Source organism: Eubalaena glacialis, chromosome 1, assembly GCF_028564815.1.
Source record: "Eubalaena glacialis isolate mEubGla1 chromosome 1, mEubGla1.1.hap2.+ XY, whole genome shotgun sequence".
NCBI lineage: Eukaryota > Metazoa > Chordata > Mammalia > Artiodactyla > Balaenidae > Eubalaena > Eubalaena glacialis.
In genome coordinates this window covers 237907649-237929596 of record NC_083716.1, presented here as the reverse complement: position 1 = coordinate 237929596, position 21948 = coordinate 237907649, and the positions used below count along the sequence as shown (strand labels likewise).

Below are 21948 nucleotides of genomic sequence, written 5' to 3'. Positions count from 1 at the left end.
ATTCCACTGTGGTTAAAGAATACACTCTGTATGATTTCAGTAAATGTACTAAGGTTTGTTTAATGGTACAGAATATGATTTATCTTAGTGTATATTCCATGGCACTTAAAAAGAATGTGTATTTTGCTGTTGTTGGGTGGAGTGTTCCAAACAAGTTGATTAGATCCTGTTGGTTGATGGGTGTTTTTGCGTTCTTCTATACCTTAGCCAATTTTTGTCTAGCTGTTCTATCCATTGTTGAGGGAAGGGTGTTGAAGTCTCCATCTATAATTGTGGATTTGTCTATTCTTCCTTTCAGTTTAGTTTGGTTTTTTTTTTTCCTCACATATTTTTCAGCTCTACTGTTTAGTGCATCCACATTAAGATTGCTATGTCTTCTTGGAGGACTGATTCTTTTATCATTATATAATTCCCCCTGCCTCCCCCATCCCCGGTAATTTTCTATTTTCTTTGCTCTGGAGTCTCCTTTATCTCATGTTATATAGCCATTCCTGCTTTCCTTAGATTAATGTTAGTGTGATACACTTTTTTCCAACCTTTACTTTCAACTTGCCTCTTGCTATATTTGAAGCAAGTTTCTTATAGACAGCATATAGTTGGATCAGTTTTTTAAATTTTTATTCTGCCAATCTCTGCCTTTTAATTGGTATATTTATACCATTTACATTTAATGTAATTGTTGATGTTCGGGCTTAAGTCTTCCATTTTATTTTTTCTCTGTTTTCTTTTTCCTACCTTTCTGTGGGTTAAACAGTTTTCAGAAGTTCAAGTGAAGAACAGAAACCTTACCTCCTTTTACATCCCTTTACCCTCCCCCATTCATAATATAATTATCTTAAATATTTCTTCCACATACATTTTGAACCACATCAGACAGTGCTATGATTTTTGCTTAGGCCATCAAACATAATTTAGAAAACTGAAGAGAAGGAAAGTCTATTTTATTTACCCATATTTTTGTTTACCATGCTCTTTCTCTCTGATGTTCCAAGGTTCCTTCTTTTACTGTTTCCTTTCTGTGTAAAGAACTTCTTTAGTCATTTTTAGCATAGGTTTTCTGGTGACAAATTCTGTTAGTTTTCTCCTTCATCTGAGAATGTCTTGATTTCCTCTTCATTCCTGAAGGATATTTCTGCTGTGTTTTTAATTTGGCTTGACAGTTCTTTTCTTTGAGCACTTGAAAACTTTTGCATACTTCCTCTGGCCTCCATGGCTTCAGATGAGTAATCTACCGTCATTCGAATTATTTTTTTCCTATAGATAAGGTGTTATTTATTCTTTCCTCTGGCTGCTTTCAAGATTTTTCTTTGTCTTTCATTTACGGAAGTTTACTTTCTATGTCTACGGGTAGATTTCTTTTGGTTTATCCTGTTTGGGTTTTGTTCAGCTTCTTGAATCTGTGGATTTATGTCTCTTGCCAAATTTGGGAAGTTTTCAGCCATTATTTCTTCAAGCTCTTTTTCATCCCACCCTCTTTCTCCTATCCCTCCAGGACCTCAACGAAATGAATGTTAGATCTTTTGTTATAGTCCCACAGGTCCCCGGAGGCTCTGTTCAATCTTCTTCCAGTCTACTTCCTGTCTGTTTTTTATATTGGTTACTTCTATTGTTCTTTCAGTTCACTCTTTCCTCTGTTGCCCCTATTCTGCTGGTGAGCCTGTCCACTGAGCTTCTTACTTTGGCTGTTGTAGTTTTTAGTTCTAAAATTTCTGTTTAGTTCTTCTCTACATCTTCTTCTTCTTTGCTGACACTTTCTATTTTTTCTGTTTCAAGTGTGTTCATAATTGCTCAGTAAAGCATTTTTATTGTTTTTGCCTTAAAATCTCTTACCAGATAATTCTAACATCTTTGTCATCTCAGTGTTGGCATCTATTGATCGTCTTTTTTCTTTAAGATCTTTCTGGTTCTCAGTATGATGAACGATTTTCAGTTGAAACCTGGACATCCCTATGTCGTTATGACTCTGGATGTTTCTTAACCCTTCCGTATCAGCTGTCTTTTTTTGACCTTCCTCTGGCAGGAGGAGTGTGCCAACTGACTACTGCCAAGCGGGGGTAGACGTCCAGGTTCCCTCCTCGGCCTGTGTCAACATCCAAGAGGAGAACGCACCTTGTTAGTGATGGGTATGGGTGGAAGCCCAGGGTGCCCACGTGGTCTCCACTGACACCTGGCTGGGGTGCATGACTGTGGTGGGGCAAAAGTCCTGGCTCTTCACTGGGCCCTGTCTGACACAGGAGGGGCGTGGGGCTCTTGTCACAGCCTGTGTGGGTGAAGTCTGGGCTCCCTACTCTCCTTTGTGGCACAGGTGGGGGTGGCGGCAGTTTACCATGGTGATTGGCTGCAGAAAATCAGGTATTGTCTAAAAGTTCTCTGTTTTGCTAAGCTCTCCTTTCCCTGGTCCACTGGCTGGAGAGAGAGGACTTTCTTGGGCATTTTTCATCAGCCCTTATTGGTGTTTCTGAGTTGCTGGCTTCTTCTGCTCTAATTCTGGAATAAAGAAAGCAAGAGAAACCCTAGGGAAGTCACCACATGTTGTCTGTTTCTTCCTCTTGTTATCAAGTTTCTGACAACACGTGTGGTGCTGGTGCCACCTCATTCCCTGGTTAAAACATCCCTGCAGGTCATGGGGACACAGGAGCTTTCAGAGAGGAAACCAGGTGCTTCTACATGGCCCTGCTCACCCCACAGTCAAGAGAAGGGCAGCACATCTCAGCCGGGGGGCTCCGGTGGCACCTCTTTGGTGGGCTGGGCCAAAATAACAAAAGGAACTGGATGCTTTGAAGCAGCTGTAAGAGACTTCCTTCATCTGCTTTGAATCATCCCCAACGAGACTGCAGATCCGTGAGTCCTAAGTGTAGAACCGGCCAGTGGAGCCACGTCTGACTCAGCGGAGATGAGAGCACTGTGCTATCACCGTGCTTCCAAGAGACGGGAGAGCCACTGCCCTACATACAGACAACATAGCCAGCGGGCCAGACACCTCGTTAAACTTCTACCTTACCCCGGCCTGAAATTCCGCTCTTGTCCACCTCCAAAGAGCATAGGGTACAGAGGGGTGAGTTCACCGAGCCCTCGGACGTAAAGTGCTCCAATCCTGGGGCCATAGAACTGAAAGAAAAGTCAGTCACTTATTCAACAAGAACCTTCTGGGGACCTTCTCCATATATGTATTGAGAGGCCCACAGAGATACTCTACGACGTCCAGGCCCACCTCCTCCGGTCCCGCAGGTGGCCACCCAAACCCACTGCAGACACGCGGGGGTCACAGAAGCCTTCGGGTGGGGGCAGGTGCTGGACTCTGGTCCCCAGCTCGGGGGCAGCGGAGCACCTGCACGGCACGTGGGAGACTCTGTGAAGGAGAGGGGCTGGAGAGAGAGAAGGCCAAGGGCTGTCCTGTGGATGACTCCACGCTCTCAAATCCACATTAGCTAGAAATCTTAAGGGCCGCCGTGTCAGGCCAGCACCTCACTCCCTTGGGAACCAGCTGGGGGAAATTACTAAAAATACTCCAGCTTCTAGTCAGCTGCTGGAAAGACGAGCAAAAGCTTTAGAAGGGTCTTCACTGTTAACTATTTCCCCAGCACACCCGAGAGATGAGGGCCATGAGAACCACACCCTCACACTCAGAGCCACACTTTGAGTCAAGTTAGAGAGGCCATCATTCTTGAACCCTGCATCTTCCGTCCCTGGGTGGGGGGGTGAGTAGGCTGAGGAGGGGTCTGCACACACTCTCCGGGCTGCAGAGGTCACTCACTCCCGGGCTAAACCCACCTGTGACCTCCACTCCCCCCACCCTCCCCCCGACCCCGCCTCTCCCCCTCCCCCTCCCCCCCTCCCCCCTCCCCCAACGGCCTTGCCTGGCCTCCCCTCCTGCCCCGTATGGGCTGCACTGCCCAGCGTCCCCGGCGCGCACTCAGCACTCGGCATCCTAGCTCTGCCGGGCTCTCCTCTGAGCTGCCGAGGCCGGGGCCGCGGTCTGCCCATCACCACGACCCAGGGCCTCGCTGGGCATGCGCGCCGGGTGCACCGGTGACGGAGGATGAGCGGGGCCGCGGGCTCTGCTCGCAGGTGAGCCTCGCGGGCGCCGAGGCGTCTCCCTGGCAGGAGGGCAGGAAGGCGAACGGACGCACCTTGTGGCCCACGACGGTCAGGAAGTCCACGCCCAGGTCCCGCACGTCCACGCGCCGCTTCCCCAAGGCCTGGGCGGCGTCCGTGTGCACGAGCACCCCCGGCAGCCCGCCCGCCGCCCGCTGCTGGTTCAGGGCTCGGACTCGCCGGCTGATCTCGGGCACCGGCTGCAGAGGGAGAAACACACGGCTGAGTGTGTTGATTTGATGAAGACGGAATGAAAGAAACGAGGACGCAGCAAAAAGTTCCCGGATTGAAGAACAGGGGAGAGAAGAGGCGGGGCTGGGAAGCCGGAGTCCCCACTCCATCTTCCTAAGAGGGACAGCCACTCACCATGATGACGCCTGTCTCGTTATTGGCCAGCATGATGGTCACGAGGCACGTGGCCGGGCGGACGGCCGCCAGGATGTCCTCAGCCTCCGCCTGCCCATTTACCTTGGACACGGGGACAAAGGTGACCTCTGAGGAATAAGACACAAGTATGAGGTCAAACCCACAAAGTATCCTTTCTGGAACGTTTACTGAGACACAGTGAAAAAAGCAATTTATCATAAAGGTTCAGAAAACTCTGAAGAAGGAATATGAGCCCCCTTTATCGCCCCGCCCACAGACAACTGGCTTGAAGGCTTCCTCAATGAGCCTCAGTTGGGGACACCCTGTTCCGCCTCTAAGGGACCCGCAAGCAGCTGAGACACCCTCAGTTCATGGGAGCGTCTCGAGGCGCTAAGTACTTAACCTTCCCTCACTCGGCACTGACCCAGCCTTTGTTAAGCACCTACCGTGTGCCAGGCGCTGCTCCAGGCACCTAGAATCCTACTACTGCAGATGGAAAATAACGAGGGGTGACCAAATCGAGGTTTTGGATTCAAAATGGTGAAGACAAACACACCCACTTTCCCCTCAAGGTCCCACTGAAACGAGAGAACGGATATATTTCTCGATAAGGGCGACCACCTGTGGACAAGGAATTTTGAGCAATGCCCCGAATACAGAAAGATGATGTCATTAGACTAAGAGCATCAGGGAAAACCCACCCAGGACACTGATAGGCGAAAACTAACTCCACAGAAAGTAGGAAAGGATCCAGAGGCCATCCACGTTCAGGGTGCACTTGTGGAGAGCAGGGTGGGGGCCGACTGCCGAGGCAGGCAGAGGACCAGGTTCCGACGGACAAGGACCCCCGCCTCATACCCAGCAAGTGGGTGGCAGCAGCGCTGGCCTCGACAGCAGGCGGGCTCGGGGGTGGGCGGGCGGTGCGGGGCAGCAAGAGAAGGGCAGAACTGGTGCATCCACTACGGGACTCAAAGGGGAGCAAAGGAAGGGCAACTCCGGCCAGGACTTCTGTCTTTTTATTAAGTATATGAGCACCTGCTCAACATCATCAGCCCTCAGGGAGGCGCAGATCAAAACCCCCATGAGCTCCCACTTCACACCCGCTAGGATGGCTGTTACAGAAAACACAGACACTAACACATGGTGGCGAGGACGTGGAGAAACTGGAGCCCCCAGGCACTGCTGGTGGGAATGTAAAATGGTGCAGCTACTGCAGAATACAGAGGTTAGGGTTAAACACCGAGATACTTCAAAGGTGAAACAGAGCTACCACATGACACAGCAGTTCCACTCCTGGGTATATACTCAAGAGAAACAAAAACATTCGTCCACACAAAAACTTCTACACAAATGCTCACAATGGCATTATTCATAGTATCAAATGTCCATCAAATGTTCATCAACTGACGAATGGATAAAATGTGAATATTATTCACCCATAAAAAGGAATGGAATACTGACACAGGCTACAACGTGGATGGACCTTGAAAACATGATGCTAAGTGAAAGAAGCCAATTACAAAAGACCACATATCATGTGACTCCATTCATATGAAAGTCCAGAATGGGGAAATCTCCAGAGACAGAATGTATTAGTGGTTGCCCAAGGTTGAGGGAAACAGAGTTACAGTTAACAGATGCGAGGTTCTTTTGAGGGTCAGGAAATGCTCTATAATTGACTGTGGTGGTGGTTGCACAACTCTGTGAATTCACTAAAAACTACTGAATCGTACACTTCAAACAGGTGAAGAGTATCATACGTGAGTTCCATCTCCATAAAGCTGACATATATATTAAAAAACAACAACAGCAACAGTTGGACCGTGTGGAGGTGGAGGGGTGTGAGACAGTTGAGGTCAAGTCCCCATTTTATACCAGGGAGTCAACAAATAGATGCTTGAGTTAATAAACTAAGAAATGGAGATTATGTGTGCAAGTTATTAAGTATTAAAGTGGAAGTAATTAAAGTGATAATGCCAACCACGAGAAAAACTGAAGGCAAACTTGAGGGGCGCTGCCTCCGAGGAGCAGGACTGGGGGGGGGGGTGGGGAAGAACCTTTACTTTACAGCAATACTTGAAGCCTTTCTGTCATCTTTAGGTGCCCATCTATTCTTTGTAAAAACGTGTACAATTTTAAACAAGAGGTAAAATGTAACAGCAACTAATAACAATGTATTAAGTTGCCCTTCCCTGTACCTGAGACACAGAAAAAAAGGCACCAGGGATTAAAAGGAAGGACAGTTTAAACAAGAAAGTTGGACCTGACTTTTTTTTAGTTAGAGTGGTGCATCAAGAGAAAAACCTTTCCAGTGGTCAAAGGGGAAAGTGGTAACAAGGCTCACAGTCAAACCGAGCAGCTCTGGCACAACCCCTTTATCTTTAAGATGAACACTCTCCCCTGCCTCCCCTTCAGGTTTCTAGGCAGATTAGGTAAGAAGGCAAATGCTGCGGAGAAAACCAGTCTTATTCCAAGGAGAGGTCAACCCTGGCTGTCTTGGGACAAATGTCTCTTACATTTTCAAAAGCTAGTATCTATACCCTGTGTCTCGAGATGTCACATCACAGGAAAAGTGAAAGGACCAGAAGTAACCAGGGCCACTGCCACTGCTGCGCAGGCCCCACCTGCCCCTCAGACTGCCTGGCCAGGTGCACCTCCCGGTGGGGCCCCAGCACCCCCCCCCCCCCCCCCGCCTCTGCTCCCCTCACCCCAGGAGGCCCTCACCTCCTCTCTGCTGAGATAACAGGCTCCCAGCAGGGGTGCACTTATTCTTGTTTTTACCACCAGAAGTTGATGTCTATTGGATCCTTTTTCTTTCTACCAGAGGGAGTGCAAGCCAAGATTCAATCATTAAAATCAAACAATGAAAAGCACGGGTTAGCATTTCTAGGCATGCTATTAAATATGCACGTATTTATCATACACAAGAGTCTGACGTATCATGCGGTGGTAAACGACCAGTTCCACGCACTGGTGATTGATTTCTCCCTCAGGGAAAATCTGGAAGGACAGGCCTTGTAACCTTTGCCCCTGGGCACAGCCAGGGAGCCCAAGTGCCAGAGGGTAAATGATTCACCGGGGCACCCGGGTAGGGCCAGGCCGGCCCCGCCGGAGCTCAGCCAGCTGCCCACTCACCGGCCACTTGTTCTTCCACCAGGTGCTCCAGGGGCAGGCGGATGGAGTCGTGTTCCACGGTGCAGGTGATGATGTGAGGCAGGGCCCCCTCCACTGGGCTGGGATGCTCGGCCGTGTCCCCCACTGCGGCATGGATTTTGTGGAAATGTTTCACCACAGAATGGATTACTAAATTATTTGACTGCAGAGACAGAGCCGAAAAATCATTTACGAAAACTATCCTAAGGGGAGACTTAGAGTAACAACTTCTCTCATTTGTAGTTTCCTTTGTAGCTAACATTTAAAACAAACAAACAAACAAATGGTCTCAAAGAAAATCAGCTCCTGAGCTGCACCTTCTGGAAGGCCTAACTACAAAGATTTGGGGGTTTCCAACTTTCAAAAATGTCAGAATTCGTTTCCGGTGGATTACACAGGCTTTTTGTTAAGCAACATCATGCATTTAAAAAATTTTCTAAATCTGGCAAAAAAGAATATTTTGCCCAGGCGCCCATCGCTGGTGGGAATGTGAACTGGCACAACCTCTGTTAAGGGCCATCTGGCATATCTATCAAATAGGCCCTCTGACCCAGGAAGTCTAGTTCTTGGACTTGATCCTACAGCTACACTTGCACAGAAGCAAAATGATGGATGTAAAAGGTTACTGGTTAAGTGTACAATGACGTAACAGCAAAACCTTAGGAAACCCTTCAACGTCTATCAATAAGGGGACTTGTTCAGTGGACCCCAAGCAGATGTAAAAGCACAGAGGGAATGCCCTAAGGGCTGATGCCAGAGATTTCAAAGGCACTTGTTAAATGAAAAAAGGTAGCGAGCATTATATACAGCATCATACAATTTGTATAAAAAGGGTGAGATACATACACATTTGCTTATACATCCCCAAAATCCTTGAAGAGGTAAAAAGGGAAGGAGAAAAGAATATATAAATCTACACACTTAATCTGTTTTTAAGGCAAAGGCTATCTCTGCAGGACTCGACAGAAACTAACAATACTGGTCTCCTGTAGGGAGAGGAAGTGGATAACTGAGGGGATGGGTGGGAGATTTTTTTTTTAAGGACCTTTTCTCTTATTGCTAAATACAACATATACACAGAAAAGTGTATAAAATAGAAATGTAAGTTTCACGAGAAAGTATGACAGTGAAGGCCTGAGTAACCGTGACCTGGGTCAAGACGAAAACATGACCCACAGCAGGAAACACCTCCCACCCGCCCTCAATCACTGCCCCACCCCCATGCCAGCTAACCTCCACCCTGATTTGTATGGTAATCATTTCCTTGCTTTTCTTTATGCTTTTCCTTCCTATGTAAGGATCCCTAAGTGATTTTGCTTATTTTGCCTCTTTTTGACCTCCAAATGAATGGAATTGGACTGAATTAATTTTTCTCTAAACTGAAGATCCAACCTATTCGAGTATCTGAAGGCACCGCCCAGTGGGAAGGCGGTGGCTGCTGCTTGTCCTGTGCTGAGGAGACCACACACTGTCACCCGGCGCTCAGAGGACTTAAAAGGCACTGAGAGTCTAACAGGCGGTCCTGATGGAGAACGAGGCGGCCGACGGCAGGGCTCACCCAGATCTGAGACACATCGAACCAGATGATGGGGAGGAGACGGTCAGGATGGAGGGCTTGGATGCGCTTCTCTGAAGGCGGATGGTTCTTTAAAGTCCCAGGTCACCCCCTCGCAGATAACACAGCGACTCCTGGTCCAGAAAGGAGGGCCTCCGTGGGCTGCACACCTCAGGCCAAAGCTGAACCTACCCACCGTGAACGCGACAAAGGTGCCTGGGCCCCTCCCATGTGCTGCCTCCACCTTCAGGTACCAAAGGGCACAGGACTTCACGCTGAGCGCCCAGGTGGCACTGGGAGCACAGCAGCCTCTGTCAGAACCGGTCGGTCACAACTAAAAACGTACCACGTGCCCCCAGGCCACCAGGTTCCTCAGCACCTGGCCCCCGACAAGACCAGGACAGCCCACAGGGCAGCTGGGGCGGCTCCTTGCGGGGCACCAGGAGTCTGGTCCTGGGGGGTGGTCGGTGCCCAGGGCCCTGGCGGCAGCTCCCCTCCCCTCTGGTCAGCTTGGCTCGGCCCGGCCTGGCTCAGCATAGCCTCTGGCTGACGCCCTGCGCTCCACACTCAGGATCCCGCCGCGCTGCTGCAGGGGACTGTGTGGTACCCTTCCACCCAGGACAGCATCAGAGGTGTGACTATCGGTCCATGCTATTGGGAGGGACATCTGGGTTGTCCCCAGTCTCTGGCTGTCATGAACGCTACCACGGACAGTCCTGCCTGCCCCTGCTGCCCACGTGCCCCGTTCTTCTACGGTACGTACCTGAGGGGAGCTGCTGGCTGATAGGGTGGCGTGGCCTCGGCTTCACAGGTGATGCCAACCCACCTTCCAAAACGGATGCCAACCCACCTTCCTTACACTCCTGCCAGCACCGTGCGTGCTCGTTGCTGTACATCCTTTGTCAATACTTCCTGTCGTTGGACTTCTTAATTGTCACCATCCTGATGGGTGGGCAGAGGCAACCCATGTTGTTGTTCACCTTTGTATTCTGATCACTTATGAGGCTGAGTACCTTCTCCCACGTAGAAACCACATGGGTTTCTCTGTAAAGTGCATATTCACTTTTCTCGCCCATTTTTCTACCGGGCTGTCTGCCGTCACATCCTGGATGCTAGTCGTGTCTCTGTTACGTGCCGCTACCATCTTCGCCCACTGTCAGGCCGGTCTTCCGATTTCCTTCAAGGTTCTCTGATGAACTACAAATTGTTTAGTGGTGGTGGTAAAATGTATCGACCTTTTCTTTTCTGATTAAAGTTTTCTGTATTTTATCTAAGAAATCCATCTCTTCAACATCACAAAGGCCAGGCCTTGTCACATGACAAGGACCCATCCAGGTATGGCCCTGTTTCGGGCCTCGAGTCTCTCCTTGCCCTAAGACCATCTGCCTTAATTAGTAGAACAATTCACTGCGTTCTTAATCTTGAAGAAGATTTGGCTATTCTTGGCATTGTGTATTTCCATATAAATTAGTTTGCCAGATTCCATCAAAAGAGAGTCAGAATTTTGACTGGAGTTGCTTTGAATCTACAGATCAATCTGGAAAGAGCTGACATATTTATCATACTGAGTCTTCCCATCTGTGAACATGGTATATGCTCCATTTATTTAGAACTTCTTTGAAGGCTCTCGGTAATGTTTCTATTCCTTTCCCAACGTGTGTGTGCGGGTGTCTTACAAAAGCTTTTTTACTAGATTTATTTCCTAAGTATTTGATATTTTTTGGTGCTCTGGTAAATACCTGTTTGTTGCTGGTACATAAAAATACAACTGATTTTTTTATCTAATAACTTTGCTGAATTTACTTACTAACTCTAATAATCTAGCTGCAGATTCTCTTGGTTTTTTATGGGGATAGTCACGTCACCCATGGATGACCTTCTTCTCCAATAAGGAAATGAGATGGCGAGAATTACTAATTGAGTAGAGACCTTGACATCATCACACTGTCACTGAGTATCTTCCATCAATTTAAAAAGAAGTACCTTTGAAATTGGGTCAAACCTCAAACTTTTTTTTTTTTTCAATTGAAGTATAGTTGATTTACAATGTTGTGTTAGTTTCAGGTGTACAGCAAAGTGATTCCATTATATATATGTTCTTTTTCAGATTCTCTTCCATTACAGATTATTACCAGATACTGAATATAGTTCCCTGTGCTATACAATAGGTCCTTGTTGGTTGTCTGTTTTATATAAAGTAGTGTGTATCTGTTAATCCCAAACTCCTAATTTATCTCTCCCCCGCTTCCCCTTTGATAACCCTAAATCTGTTTTCTATGTCTGTGAGTCTATTTGTTTCGTAAATAAGTTCATTTATATCATTTTTTTAAGATTCCACATATAAGTGATATCACATTATATTTGGCTTTCTCTGTCTGACTTACTTCACTCAATATGATAATCTCTAGGTCCATCCATGTTGCTGCAAATGGCATTATTTCATTCTTTTTTTATGGCTGAGTAGTATTCCATTGTATATATATACCACATCTTCTTGATCCATTCATCTGTCCATGGACATTCAGATTGTTTCCATGTCTTGGCTATTGTAAATAGTGCTGCTATCAACATTGGGGTGCATGTATCTTTTCGAATTAGAGTTTTTGTCTTTTCCAGATGTATGCCCAGGAGTGGGATTGCTGGGTCATATGGTAGTTCTATTTTTAGTTTTTTAAGGAACCTCCATACTGTTCTCCATAGTGGCTGCACCAATTTACATTCCTACCAACAATGCAGAAGGGTCCTCTTTTCTCCACCCCCTCTCCTCATTTATCATTTGTAGATGTTTTGATGATGGCCATTCTGACCGGAAACCTCACACTCTTAATAAGGTAAGCAACTTAGTGGGATTCAAAGGAATGATTACAGGGCAAAATGAAGGGAAAACTCTCTTTATTGAAATAGCGATGCAAAGCAAATTAATTTATACGTTATGCAACAAATATCCTATCAGCCCCCTGGAATTCACTTACAGGATAAATGTTGGCTAATTATATCAAGGGCAAAGCATTACTCTTTCTTTAAAAATCAATAATACCAAGAGGCAGCCACCTTCTACTTTTTTAAAAAAATAATTTACAGTTAAAAGAACATGAGACTGTTGAGACTGTTTACCTCTGTGCCCCCGGAAGTGAAGATCATGTCTTGAGGTCTCCCGCCTATCATCTTGGCAATGTTTTCCCGAGCTGCATTGATAATCTCCTTGGCCTTCCTACCTTGAGGGACCAAAGTGGAAATTCATTAACTTTGCTTCAGCAAGTCCAATCAACACATGTTTAAAAGAACAACCAGACATGAAGGAGCGAGAGATCTGAGTGGGCAGTTCTAAGACAAAACGTGCTCCGCTAACGTGAGCTACAACCAGAAATCACTTGGCGAAGGGGCAGCTGTAAGATGTCGGCAAATCAGTGAAAACTACTGAGATTTCAGTAACTTAGTAAGAGCCAGAAACAAATATGGGAGGATGCCTGGGAACCCTAAAATCCCTGAGACATGGTTTTCTTCTTACCGGATGCTACGGGAGAGGGGAAGCTGTGACCATCTGCCTTGCTTCCCATCCGTCAAGACAGGAGAATGAAAGGATGGAATAATTTGCTTAAGATCATGCTGCAAAACAACAAAAATAAGCAAAAATAGAACTTGTGACTCCTCAACACAAAGCCCAATGCCATATGTCATACTGCCGGTCCCCTAGGTAACTAGAAAGGTCACCGCCTCAGGGACACATTTGCTTTCAAACAGCTGCTAGGAGCCCAGCTATTCCCAGTTTCACTGGAGAGCAAAAAAACAGGAACCAAACTTCATGTGGCAGAGAAAGAAAGGCTCTGGGATGGGAATTCTGAAAATTTTGATGACCATTTTTAGTCTGTAGACCAGTAGTCTCCATACTTTTTTGACTATTCAGTCCTACTTATAAAAAAATTTTTTTGAGCAGGTACCACTAAAATAAACATATAAATAATAAAACATACGTAAAAATAGAAATGTAAAAAGATGTGGTAAAAATAAATATACAAAGTAATCCACACACTCCTTAAGACTGTTGCATAGGTTTTAATTACAAGCAATGAAGGTCTGGGGTGTTGAGGAAACCCAGTCCTTTCAATTAGTGATACTTTAAAAGACTGCAGTAAATGTCAATCAGTTTGGGCAGGACCCCTGTTAGCTCCTCCTGAGTGCCACGCAAACCCCGTCCAGCAGCTCACAGCCTACCCTTCTTCCAGGATTCTGCTGAGAAGCCCCCTCTGAGGAGCTGCTGGGCTGATCCCACAGCAGCAGGTCCCCTGCCCATGCCCCACTGCCCTTCCCAGGACAATCGGGTGGCCCATGTGGCGTGTGGCCCCCAGAGCCTGTTTCGATGTGCCTGTAGACCTTCACAGAAGCATTTCACAGGGTTTTCTTTTTCCTTTTCAAAAATGGGTTTCATAATTTACAAATTGGTTTGCAAAAACTTCCCTTTCCACTTATCGACAAGTCTTGGAGACCCTTCTACATAAGGATTCGTGGGGCTACCTCACCACCGTGATGTACCTATTGGAACGGCTAAAATGAAAAGACTGGCCAGTCCAAGTGGTCAGGAGGATGTGGAGAAAATGCAACTCTCATTCACATCAGTGGGAACAGAAACTGGTACAAGCACTGTGGAGAGAGCACAGCAGTTCCTTAGGAAGCCAAACTTACACCTCCCATCTGACCCCGCCGTTCTGCTCCTAGGTGTTTATGGTAAATAGTGTTTACCCAAGAAAACAGAAGGTTATGTCCACAACCTGTACATCAACATACGCCCAAAATTCCAACCCAGACCTTGTTCTGGACGCCGCTCACCCCACCTGGATGTCCAACAGGCATCTGAAACTACACACATTCAAAGCTGAATGTCCGGGGACTTCCCTGGTGGTGCAGTGGTTAAGAATCCGCCTGCCAAGGCAGGGGACACGGGTTCGATCCCTCGTCCGAGAAGATCCCACATGCCGCAGAGCAACTAAGCCCGTGCACCACAACTACTGAGCCTGCGCTCTAGAGCCCGCGAGCCACAACTACTGAGCCCACATGCCCGCGTGCCTAGAGCCCGTGCTCCACAACAAGAGAAGCCACAGCAATGAGAAGCCCACGCACCGCAACGAAGAGTAGCCCCCGCTCGCCTCAACTAGAGAAAGCCCGTGCGCAGCAATGAAGATCCAACGCAGCCATAAATAAATAAATAATAAGTTTAAAAACAAAAACAAACAAACAAACAAAAAAAGCTGAATGCCTGCCTCCCTCCCCCCAAACTGGCTCCTTTCTCAAAGGCTCCCAGCCTTTCCTTTCTCAGTAAGTAAATGGCAACTTAGTCCTTCCAGGGGACCAGGGTGAAAGCTCCTGTCTTTCTCCTACCCCATCACCCAACCCATTATCAAATCCTGTAGGATCTGCCGTGAAAAATATCCAGAATCCAACCCACCTCCCCCTGCCCCAGCCACCAGCTGAGTCAAGGCCACTGCTGGGATACTCCCCTGGCATGACCCCCAACTCCACGGACCCCACTGTGGTCCATTCTCCACGAAGCGGCCAAAGTAATGCCTTGAAAACCCAAACATTCTTTGTGCTCTGTGCTTTTCCCTCACCGGGAACAATGCTCGGCACACAGTAGGTACTCAACCAATATTGGTTAAATCACCTGTGTTCAAAGTGTGTTCTGGGGAACTCTGGGGGTCCACAAAGTCAAAACTATTTTCATAATAATACTGAGACATCATTTGCCTTTTTTACACTCATTTTCTCGCAAGTATATAAGGAAGCCCTCCAGAGGCTATGTGATGTGAATATTGCAATGGACTGGATACAGAGCCAGGTATGGGACCCAAACGTCTTCTATTTATCCAGACCTTGAAGATTTTCAAACATGTACAACAGTGCCATTCTTCTCACTAAATTTGTTCTGTTTTGGAAAAGATAGTTTCTTTTTCATAAAAAAAAAGTTGACATGTAATGGATTTATTATTGTTACTTTTAATGAATAGATACGTATCTATTTAAAGTTTTTTAGCGTTAAGTTCTGATATGGCAAATATCTACACACAAAGCGTGCGTAAGCAGAGGCTCTTTGGGGTCCTTAATACGTTTTCAGAGTGTGGGGCCTCGTGAGTGACCTCAGTTATGTCACCCCTCTGCTCAGGCCCTCCAGACACACTCCACCCCAGGCCCACGAGAGCCGGCCCTCACCTCACAGTGGCCTCCACAGCCCAGCGTGGCACTGCCCCCAAACCCCTTGGACCCCCGAGCCCCCTGCTGTCACCCGCAACCCTCTGCCTGCAGTGCCTCCCCAGGTGTCCCCTCCTCATGTCTGCAAACGTATGTCATCCGAGATTAGGATCACCCTCCGCAAAGCGGGACCCCTCCCGCAGAACTGTCTGCCCTTTATCCGGCTTTACTGCTCCCCACAGGGCTTTGTCCACCTCGCACACTTGTATCTGTTAACTGCCCGCTGCCCGCTGCCCCCTCACAAGAGCAGGACCTTTGTCTGTTGGCTGCTCCACCCACCAGGCACAGAGTAAGCGCCCTCCAGGCAAGCTGAGTGGACGGCTCACAGGGGAGGACTGGAGCCCTCGAAGGTGAGCCCCAGACCCTCCCTCCTGAGGGAGGGCTGCCCTTGAGTGCGTCAGAAGACACCTGGGGAAGAGGCCCTAGGGAATCCCTGACGGCAGCAGGAGGGGTGATGGTGGGAAAACCCCAGAACCCAGGGCTAGGAGAGCTGGGTTCCATCTGGGGACCAGCCCGAGATGCTGCAGGCCGCTGGCCCACTCTGAGAGCGGACGCCCTCAGCTGCGAACCTGAGCCCTGATGCCCACCCACCATGCAGGTTCTCACTAATGACAGAAGTGGGTGCGTGCGAGAGCACCGTCAACCTAACTCACTGTGCCCACAGTGACACCCTCCCCGCGTTTCCACAGCCAGAGGCACCCACAGGCGCTGGGGGGTGTGCCGGGGAACGTCATAGCACAGCGTGTGTACTGCCGTGTCAGCTAAGAAACAGAGTTTTGAAGAGACAAAAGCTTGGCTTTAGTAAAGTTTTCTTCTCATTACACTAGGCATGCTGATTGTAGAAGAATTAAATACCATGATACAAAAAGAAAATACTCAAAACCTCCTGCAATCCCGCTACTCCAAGATAACTGTGGCGGGAGCATCCGGTGGGCGTCCTGTCTGTGCTGGGGCTGCCCTTGCTGCCACTCTCCCTCCCTACCATGGAGACATTTTCAGCTGGAACACATCTTAATTAAGGCCACATTTAAATGAAGAAATTCTTAGATGAATTAAGAATTTAGACCTCATTTCCCAACTTCCACTGCAACTGAAATGCCAACGCGTGGCCATGGGACCAACCTCTGGCAATGGGTTACAGGCCAGAGTGGTACTTGCAACTTCCAGAAATGTCTTTGAAGGACTCAGGCAGCCCTTTCTTGTCCTCTTTCTCTCTGTCCCACAGGCCGGACTGCTTACATGATGGCTTGAACTGCAGGAGCCATCCTGACCACAAGGGGCAGGTGCATGTTAAAGATGGAAAAAGCTTTAAGATAGAAGGAGCTGGGGTCTCTGGTAGTGGCTGAGCAGCCACATGGGCCCTGGAAGGTGAGAGAAATAAATTTCAAGCTGTTTAATCTACAGTTATTTGGGGGTTTCTGTCTCTCACAGCAAAACTATACATTTTCCATACTTGCTCTACATAATCTTTTCTTGGGTGGCGGGCAGGGGAAATCAATCACACTGCACATTTATAACGTGCATTTTCCACTTGGGTCAAATGCCGCAACTCTCCTCCTAGGTCATCAATACAGTCCACACCATTGCTTTAAGGGGGACCAGAACTCTCGCCAGGGCTTCTGCATACTTTATGTGATCCATCCTTGACTGACAGACACTGAGGTCATAAGCGAGGTAGTAAAAAACATCTTGGGTTTCTAAACTCTTCCCATACCTCCCTAATATTTGCCTTAAAACAGATTACCCTCCAAGAAATTATTATCATTATTAAATCATAATATTGTGAAAATAATTAAACCATTCTATCATACAGGTGATTTTTTCTTTCTTTCCTTTTTTGTTTTTTCTTTTCCATTTCTACCTGAGTGTCAACAGAGAATTATTGCAATGCATTTTTAGTTATGGTTCTTCATTTGTGGAAACAAAGGCTGTCAAGGCAACATGCAATCCACAGACAGGCTTCATCAGGTCTAGAAGGGTTATTTCTCCCTGAGGGTTATTCCTAAATTTCTTCATTATAAATGCTTTTTATTAGCACTTAACTGTTCTCTGGATTCTCCAGTTCTATGCGTCAGAAACTTCAGTTTCACTAGAGGAAAGATTAGCTACAAGGCAACGTCCAGAAGATTAGCCAGAATACATGTATAATATAAACCAACAAACAAAGTTAATGAATGACTAGTATCTGATTTTGCAAAAGCTTTTAGTTATCAAGTTGTGAAGCTTTTAATAAGCAAACCGACATGAAAACCCACAAAAGCCTATAAATTTGTACACAGGTATTGCTAAATCCTAGGGCGTGGCAGTAGTCTGAAAGTTATTTTAGTCCATCGTGATCCACAGTTAAGAGAGTTTATCTTCATTATCCCTGATAAAGTATTAAATAAGAAGACGCAGCTTCAGCTCGCTGTCTGAAAGACACCACGTGACTCTGCCACGTAACTCCTGATCTGAAGCAAATTCTTTTCCAAGACCTCCAATTTAATGCTCTACATTAAAACAAGAATAAACGAGAAACATATAAGAATATTTATAACTAAAGAATTTGAAAGTAATTTTTATTTTTAAAAAAAGGAGACCAGGATTCTATGGGATCCTGATGTGGTAAAAGATCTACTTTGCAAATTTTGTAATGGTCAACCGAGACAGATACGTGACAGGGTTTTAATAGGTACTGTCACTACACACAACTCTTAATAAGACAGCTTTTTCATCTGGGAAAGGAGGACAGGAGAGTATGTTAAAGATGAAAGATTATGGTATCAACAAGGCTCAAATTTGGACTTCTCAGGAAAAAACTACCCAAAATCACAGCTAAAGATTTGCAGTTAACAGAAAATCCATTCAAAACCGAGTCATCCCATGTGGTATACAATCTCTCTAAGAGTACCTCTGCCCCCCACATCTCTGATCTGTGTGTGTCTTCTAGAACTACCTGCCGGGTAAGGGCTGCTGGGATTGCCCCAGGCTTCCTGCATGGCTTCAGTCATGGCCTGGACGACCTCTGGCTCCAACGGGGTGGTTGCGTTGTAGTCCATATACACTTTCCTGCTGGAGAGAAAATAAAGACGTGCCTATTAGGGAAAAGGTGAAATCCGGAAACACAGCTGCACCCTGTCTATCATATCAACAGGAGCAAATAATGTCAAGGTCGGGGTGCTTCTCTGCATTTACATGTGCCGGATTCTACAAGCTGCGCTCAGAAGTCTCCACATCTTCATTACTTATGGAAAATGTACATGTGTTTTCCAACCATCTATCAATAGTATTTGCTGGTTTCCTTTATCACTGTTAGGAAATTGTCCCTTTGGACTTTCAAAACTTCTTTCCACCGCTTGGTAGGAGGGGTGGTCCGCTGGGCCTGGGCTACCTACCCAACTCCGGCCTTCCTCCTGAGGGAAGCAGGGGAACCTTGCAGTCCCAGGGAGCCGCACATTCCCCAGGGCTTTTTCCCTGGCTTTTCAACGTCACCACTTCACCAGCAGTTTTCCTCTATTTCCCTGCAGTGTCTGCGGTGGCCGTGAGGCTCGGGTGATCTAGGCGCCCACTGCTCCCCCCCTCCCCGCTCTGCTTCCCCTGAGCTGCGGTCTCCTCTGCGGGCTGGGGGGCATGTGCGGGCTTGCTTCTCCTCCCTTTGCACTTTCCATTTTCTTTGCCTAGAATGACCACACTGACACCCCTACCTTACTTTTTAGGTCTTTGCTCCAACTTGACCTTCTTGTGAGGCAACCTGGGCTCTACATAAAATTGCAGCCACCCATGCCCTCCTCCCCAGGGCTGTGCCCCCTGCACCCCGTTTCTCCAAGGCACCCCATCATCTAACACACTAGACTTGCTCCTTGTTTATTCTCTATCTCAACAGAAAGTAACAGAACAGCAGCTCCACAAGCTCCCGTTTTCCTCCCAGCTCTGTCGCCAACGCTGAGGACAACGGCTGGCACAGAGTAGGGGCTTGATTTATAAGGTGACAAATGTCACAGAAAGTGACAGACCCTGAAAGATCCCTAAGTGAAATTTATCTGTATATCTTTTTACCAGTATCAAAAACTTTCAGAAACTCGTGACTATGTAATAGTAGGCAATCCTGCCAGATACCATTAATTATTTTACCTGACTTTAAAATCAGCAATAGCATTTAAACCAATCCACATGAAAATTCAAACACAATTACCAATGGTGGCTGTTAAAACACAGGTTCTTTAACCCATGGAGTGTTTTTTTTTTGGCCGCGCCTTGCAGCATGTGGGATCTTAGTTCCCCGACCAGGGATCAAACCCGTGGCCCCTGCAATGGAAGTAAGGACTCTTAACCACTGGACCACCAGGGAAGTCCCCCCATGGAGTGTTTTAATGCAGCATCTTGTCTCTAAGATGCCCAAGCACAAGCCTTTGGGGCTTGGGAAGTCTGAGCAGCCATCCTTGGCCACCCGGGTATTAGGAATCCCTGGGTCCTGTTGAGTCTTAAACCTGCATGTGCCCCTAACTCTGCTCTCACTTCCAATGATAAGTATTCCAAAATTCCTCAAACTACTAGTGACCACAGCTCTTCAATCTCCTGCTTGGCTGAGCTAATTCAAAGCTTGAATTTCAGAACACTTCACAGATTACTCTGCCCCATTATTTGCTACTTCTTTAAAGTGCTATCAATATTGCATGGGAAAGCTAAACTTTATTAGGTTCATAACCAAAAAGAAAAAGGCATCATGAATCTCTTCTCCACTCAGTACATTTTCCCAGCTCCCTTTTCTCAGATCCAGGCAAATGAAACCTAATGAAAGACATGGCAGATTTAGGCCTGGACCCAAATTTTAAAGACACACACCCGTTCCCCATACTCAGGTAGAGAGGATTACCCCTCCTACCCAGAAAGTATTTAACAAATTCCTGGATTGAGGGTGAAGACTCACAAACAAACAAAGATGCATTTCCCCCGCCCAGGGGAAGGTCCCAGCAGGCTGGAACAGCTCTGTGGGCTGGAGTGCCCCCCTGTCTTCACCCCCACTCTGCCAGGTGCTCAGGCCAGCAGCCTCGGGGCATCCTTCTTAACCCCACCTCTCCCCTACTCCGAGGATGCATCAGCAAGTGCCGGGTTTATTCTCAGTACAAACCCTTCTCCCGCCACCCCTGCCACCACTGCGGTCCACACCGCCTCTCCCTCCTCGATTATGACAAAAGATTCCCAACTGGCTTCCCTGCTTCCTGCAACCCCTATTCCCTACAAAGCAGCCAGAAGGATTCCTTTAAAATATAAAGTAGTAATTTGTAATATAATTAAATGACGTCACTCCCCTCTCAAACCTCCAGGACGCCCCAAGTCCTTCCTGGGCTCTGCGGCTCTGCTCGCGGAAAGCTGCCCCAAGCTCCTCCGCTCCGCAGCCCTCGCTGCCCTGGACCCCGCGGGCTCGTTCCTGCCCTCGGGGCCTTTGCTGCGGTTTCCTCTTCCCCGCGCGCTCGCTCCCAGAACTTGTGCGGCTCACTCCTGGATGTCACTCAGGTTTTAGCCCATGAGTCACCTCCCCGGAGCCCTTCGCAGGCCACGCCTCGCATCCGCTCATCCTCCCAGCGCTCATCCCTGCTTTAGGCCTCCCGCCCGGACAGCCGGGCGGCGCTGCATCCCCGCGCGGACCCTCATGCCCGCGAGAGACCGGCCAGCTGGCGGCCCCTCTCCGGGAAGGACCCCTCCCCTGGAGAGTGACCACCAGCTGGCCGCCCCCTCCCTCGGGGAGTGACCACCGGCCGGCCGCCACCCTCAGACCTCGCCACGCGGCGCCTGGAGGGCTTCCTGGAGGAGGGCGCCGACGGCTTTCCCTGCCTTCCGCTCAAGGAGCGCACCTCTCCGGCGGGCTCTTCTCTGCTCGGCTGCCAGGCTGACTCGCCGCTCGCCCCCGCGCGTCCCTGCTCCGCGGCCCGGCCGCCTCCATCCCGACCCCGCCGCGGCCGGGTTCCAGCCCGCCTGCCCCGAGAGCGGCCCCAACCGCCAGAGCATGTCACCGTCAGGAGCACCACCGGGAGGAGGCGGGGCCGCGAGGGCCGGAGCGAATCCGGATTGGCTGAGGTGCACACTCCCAGCCAATCCTCGCGCTTCAGTGGCGCTCCGCCGGGAGGCGGGGCCCCGGCTGCGCACGGTCAGGTGACGGGCTGGGGGCGGGGCTGCAGGCGCGTCAAAGGGGGCGTGGTCCCGGCGGCGGAGGGCGGGCCCTGGACGGTGAGCGGGTAGGCGGCACCGGGAGCGAGGACGGCGGGGGCCCGGGGGGCGGCCGGGGAGCGAGGGGTCCGCGTGCTTCCGCCCGGCTGGAGCGGGAGACCCGGTCCTCCGAGGCCGGCGGGCCACGCCCTGAGTCACCGCTGTCCCGGGGGCTCCACCATGATCCGACCCTCTGCTTGGGTGACTTTGGGTGAAATTAGGGCTCATTTCCTGCGGGTGGATCTGAGGGGTCTGGAGTGGAGGCTGTTACAGGAGCCAAGGCAAGACATGAGGAACACCAAGCCCGGGCGCAAAACGCAGGAAAGATGGATGCCGGACAGATTTAGGGAACGGGG

General features: G+C 48.6%; 1 protein-coding gene across 5 annotated transcripts in view; it reads right to left on the bottom strand.

The window, feature by feature from the left end:
- The window catches only part of SCLY (selenocysteine lyase), a 31763-nt gene extending 10343 nt beyond the window's left edge, over positions 1-21420 (bottom strand). For 3 of the 5 annotated variants that reach the window (XM_061206223.1, XM_061206258.1, XM_061206250.1), the window contains exons 1-7: positions 21241-21420; positions 18345-18460; positions 12284-12384; positions 7597-7777; positions 4462-4589; positions 4131-4295; positions 3002-3108 (exon numbers count right to left, since the gene is read on the bottom strand). In XM_061206223.1, the coding sequence (XP_061062206.1) occupies positions 3002-3108; positions 4131-4295; positions 4462-4589; positions 7597-7777; positions 12284-12384; positions 18345-18460; positions 21241-21329 (887 nt within the window). In that variant the 5' untranslated portion in view covers positions 21330-21420. Of the gene's footprint in view, positions 1-3001; positions 3109-4130; positions 4296-4461; positions 4590-7596; positions 7778-12283; positions 12385-12677; positions 12776-18344; positions 18461-21240 lie in introns of those variants that run through there. The other 2 variants (XM_061206233.1, XM_061206243.1) reach the window with 2 other exon arrangements.
- Between the last annotated feature and the right edge of the window lie 528 nt (positions 21421-21948).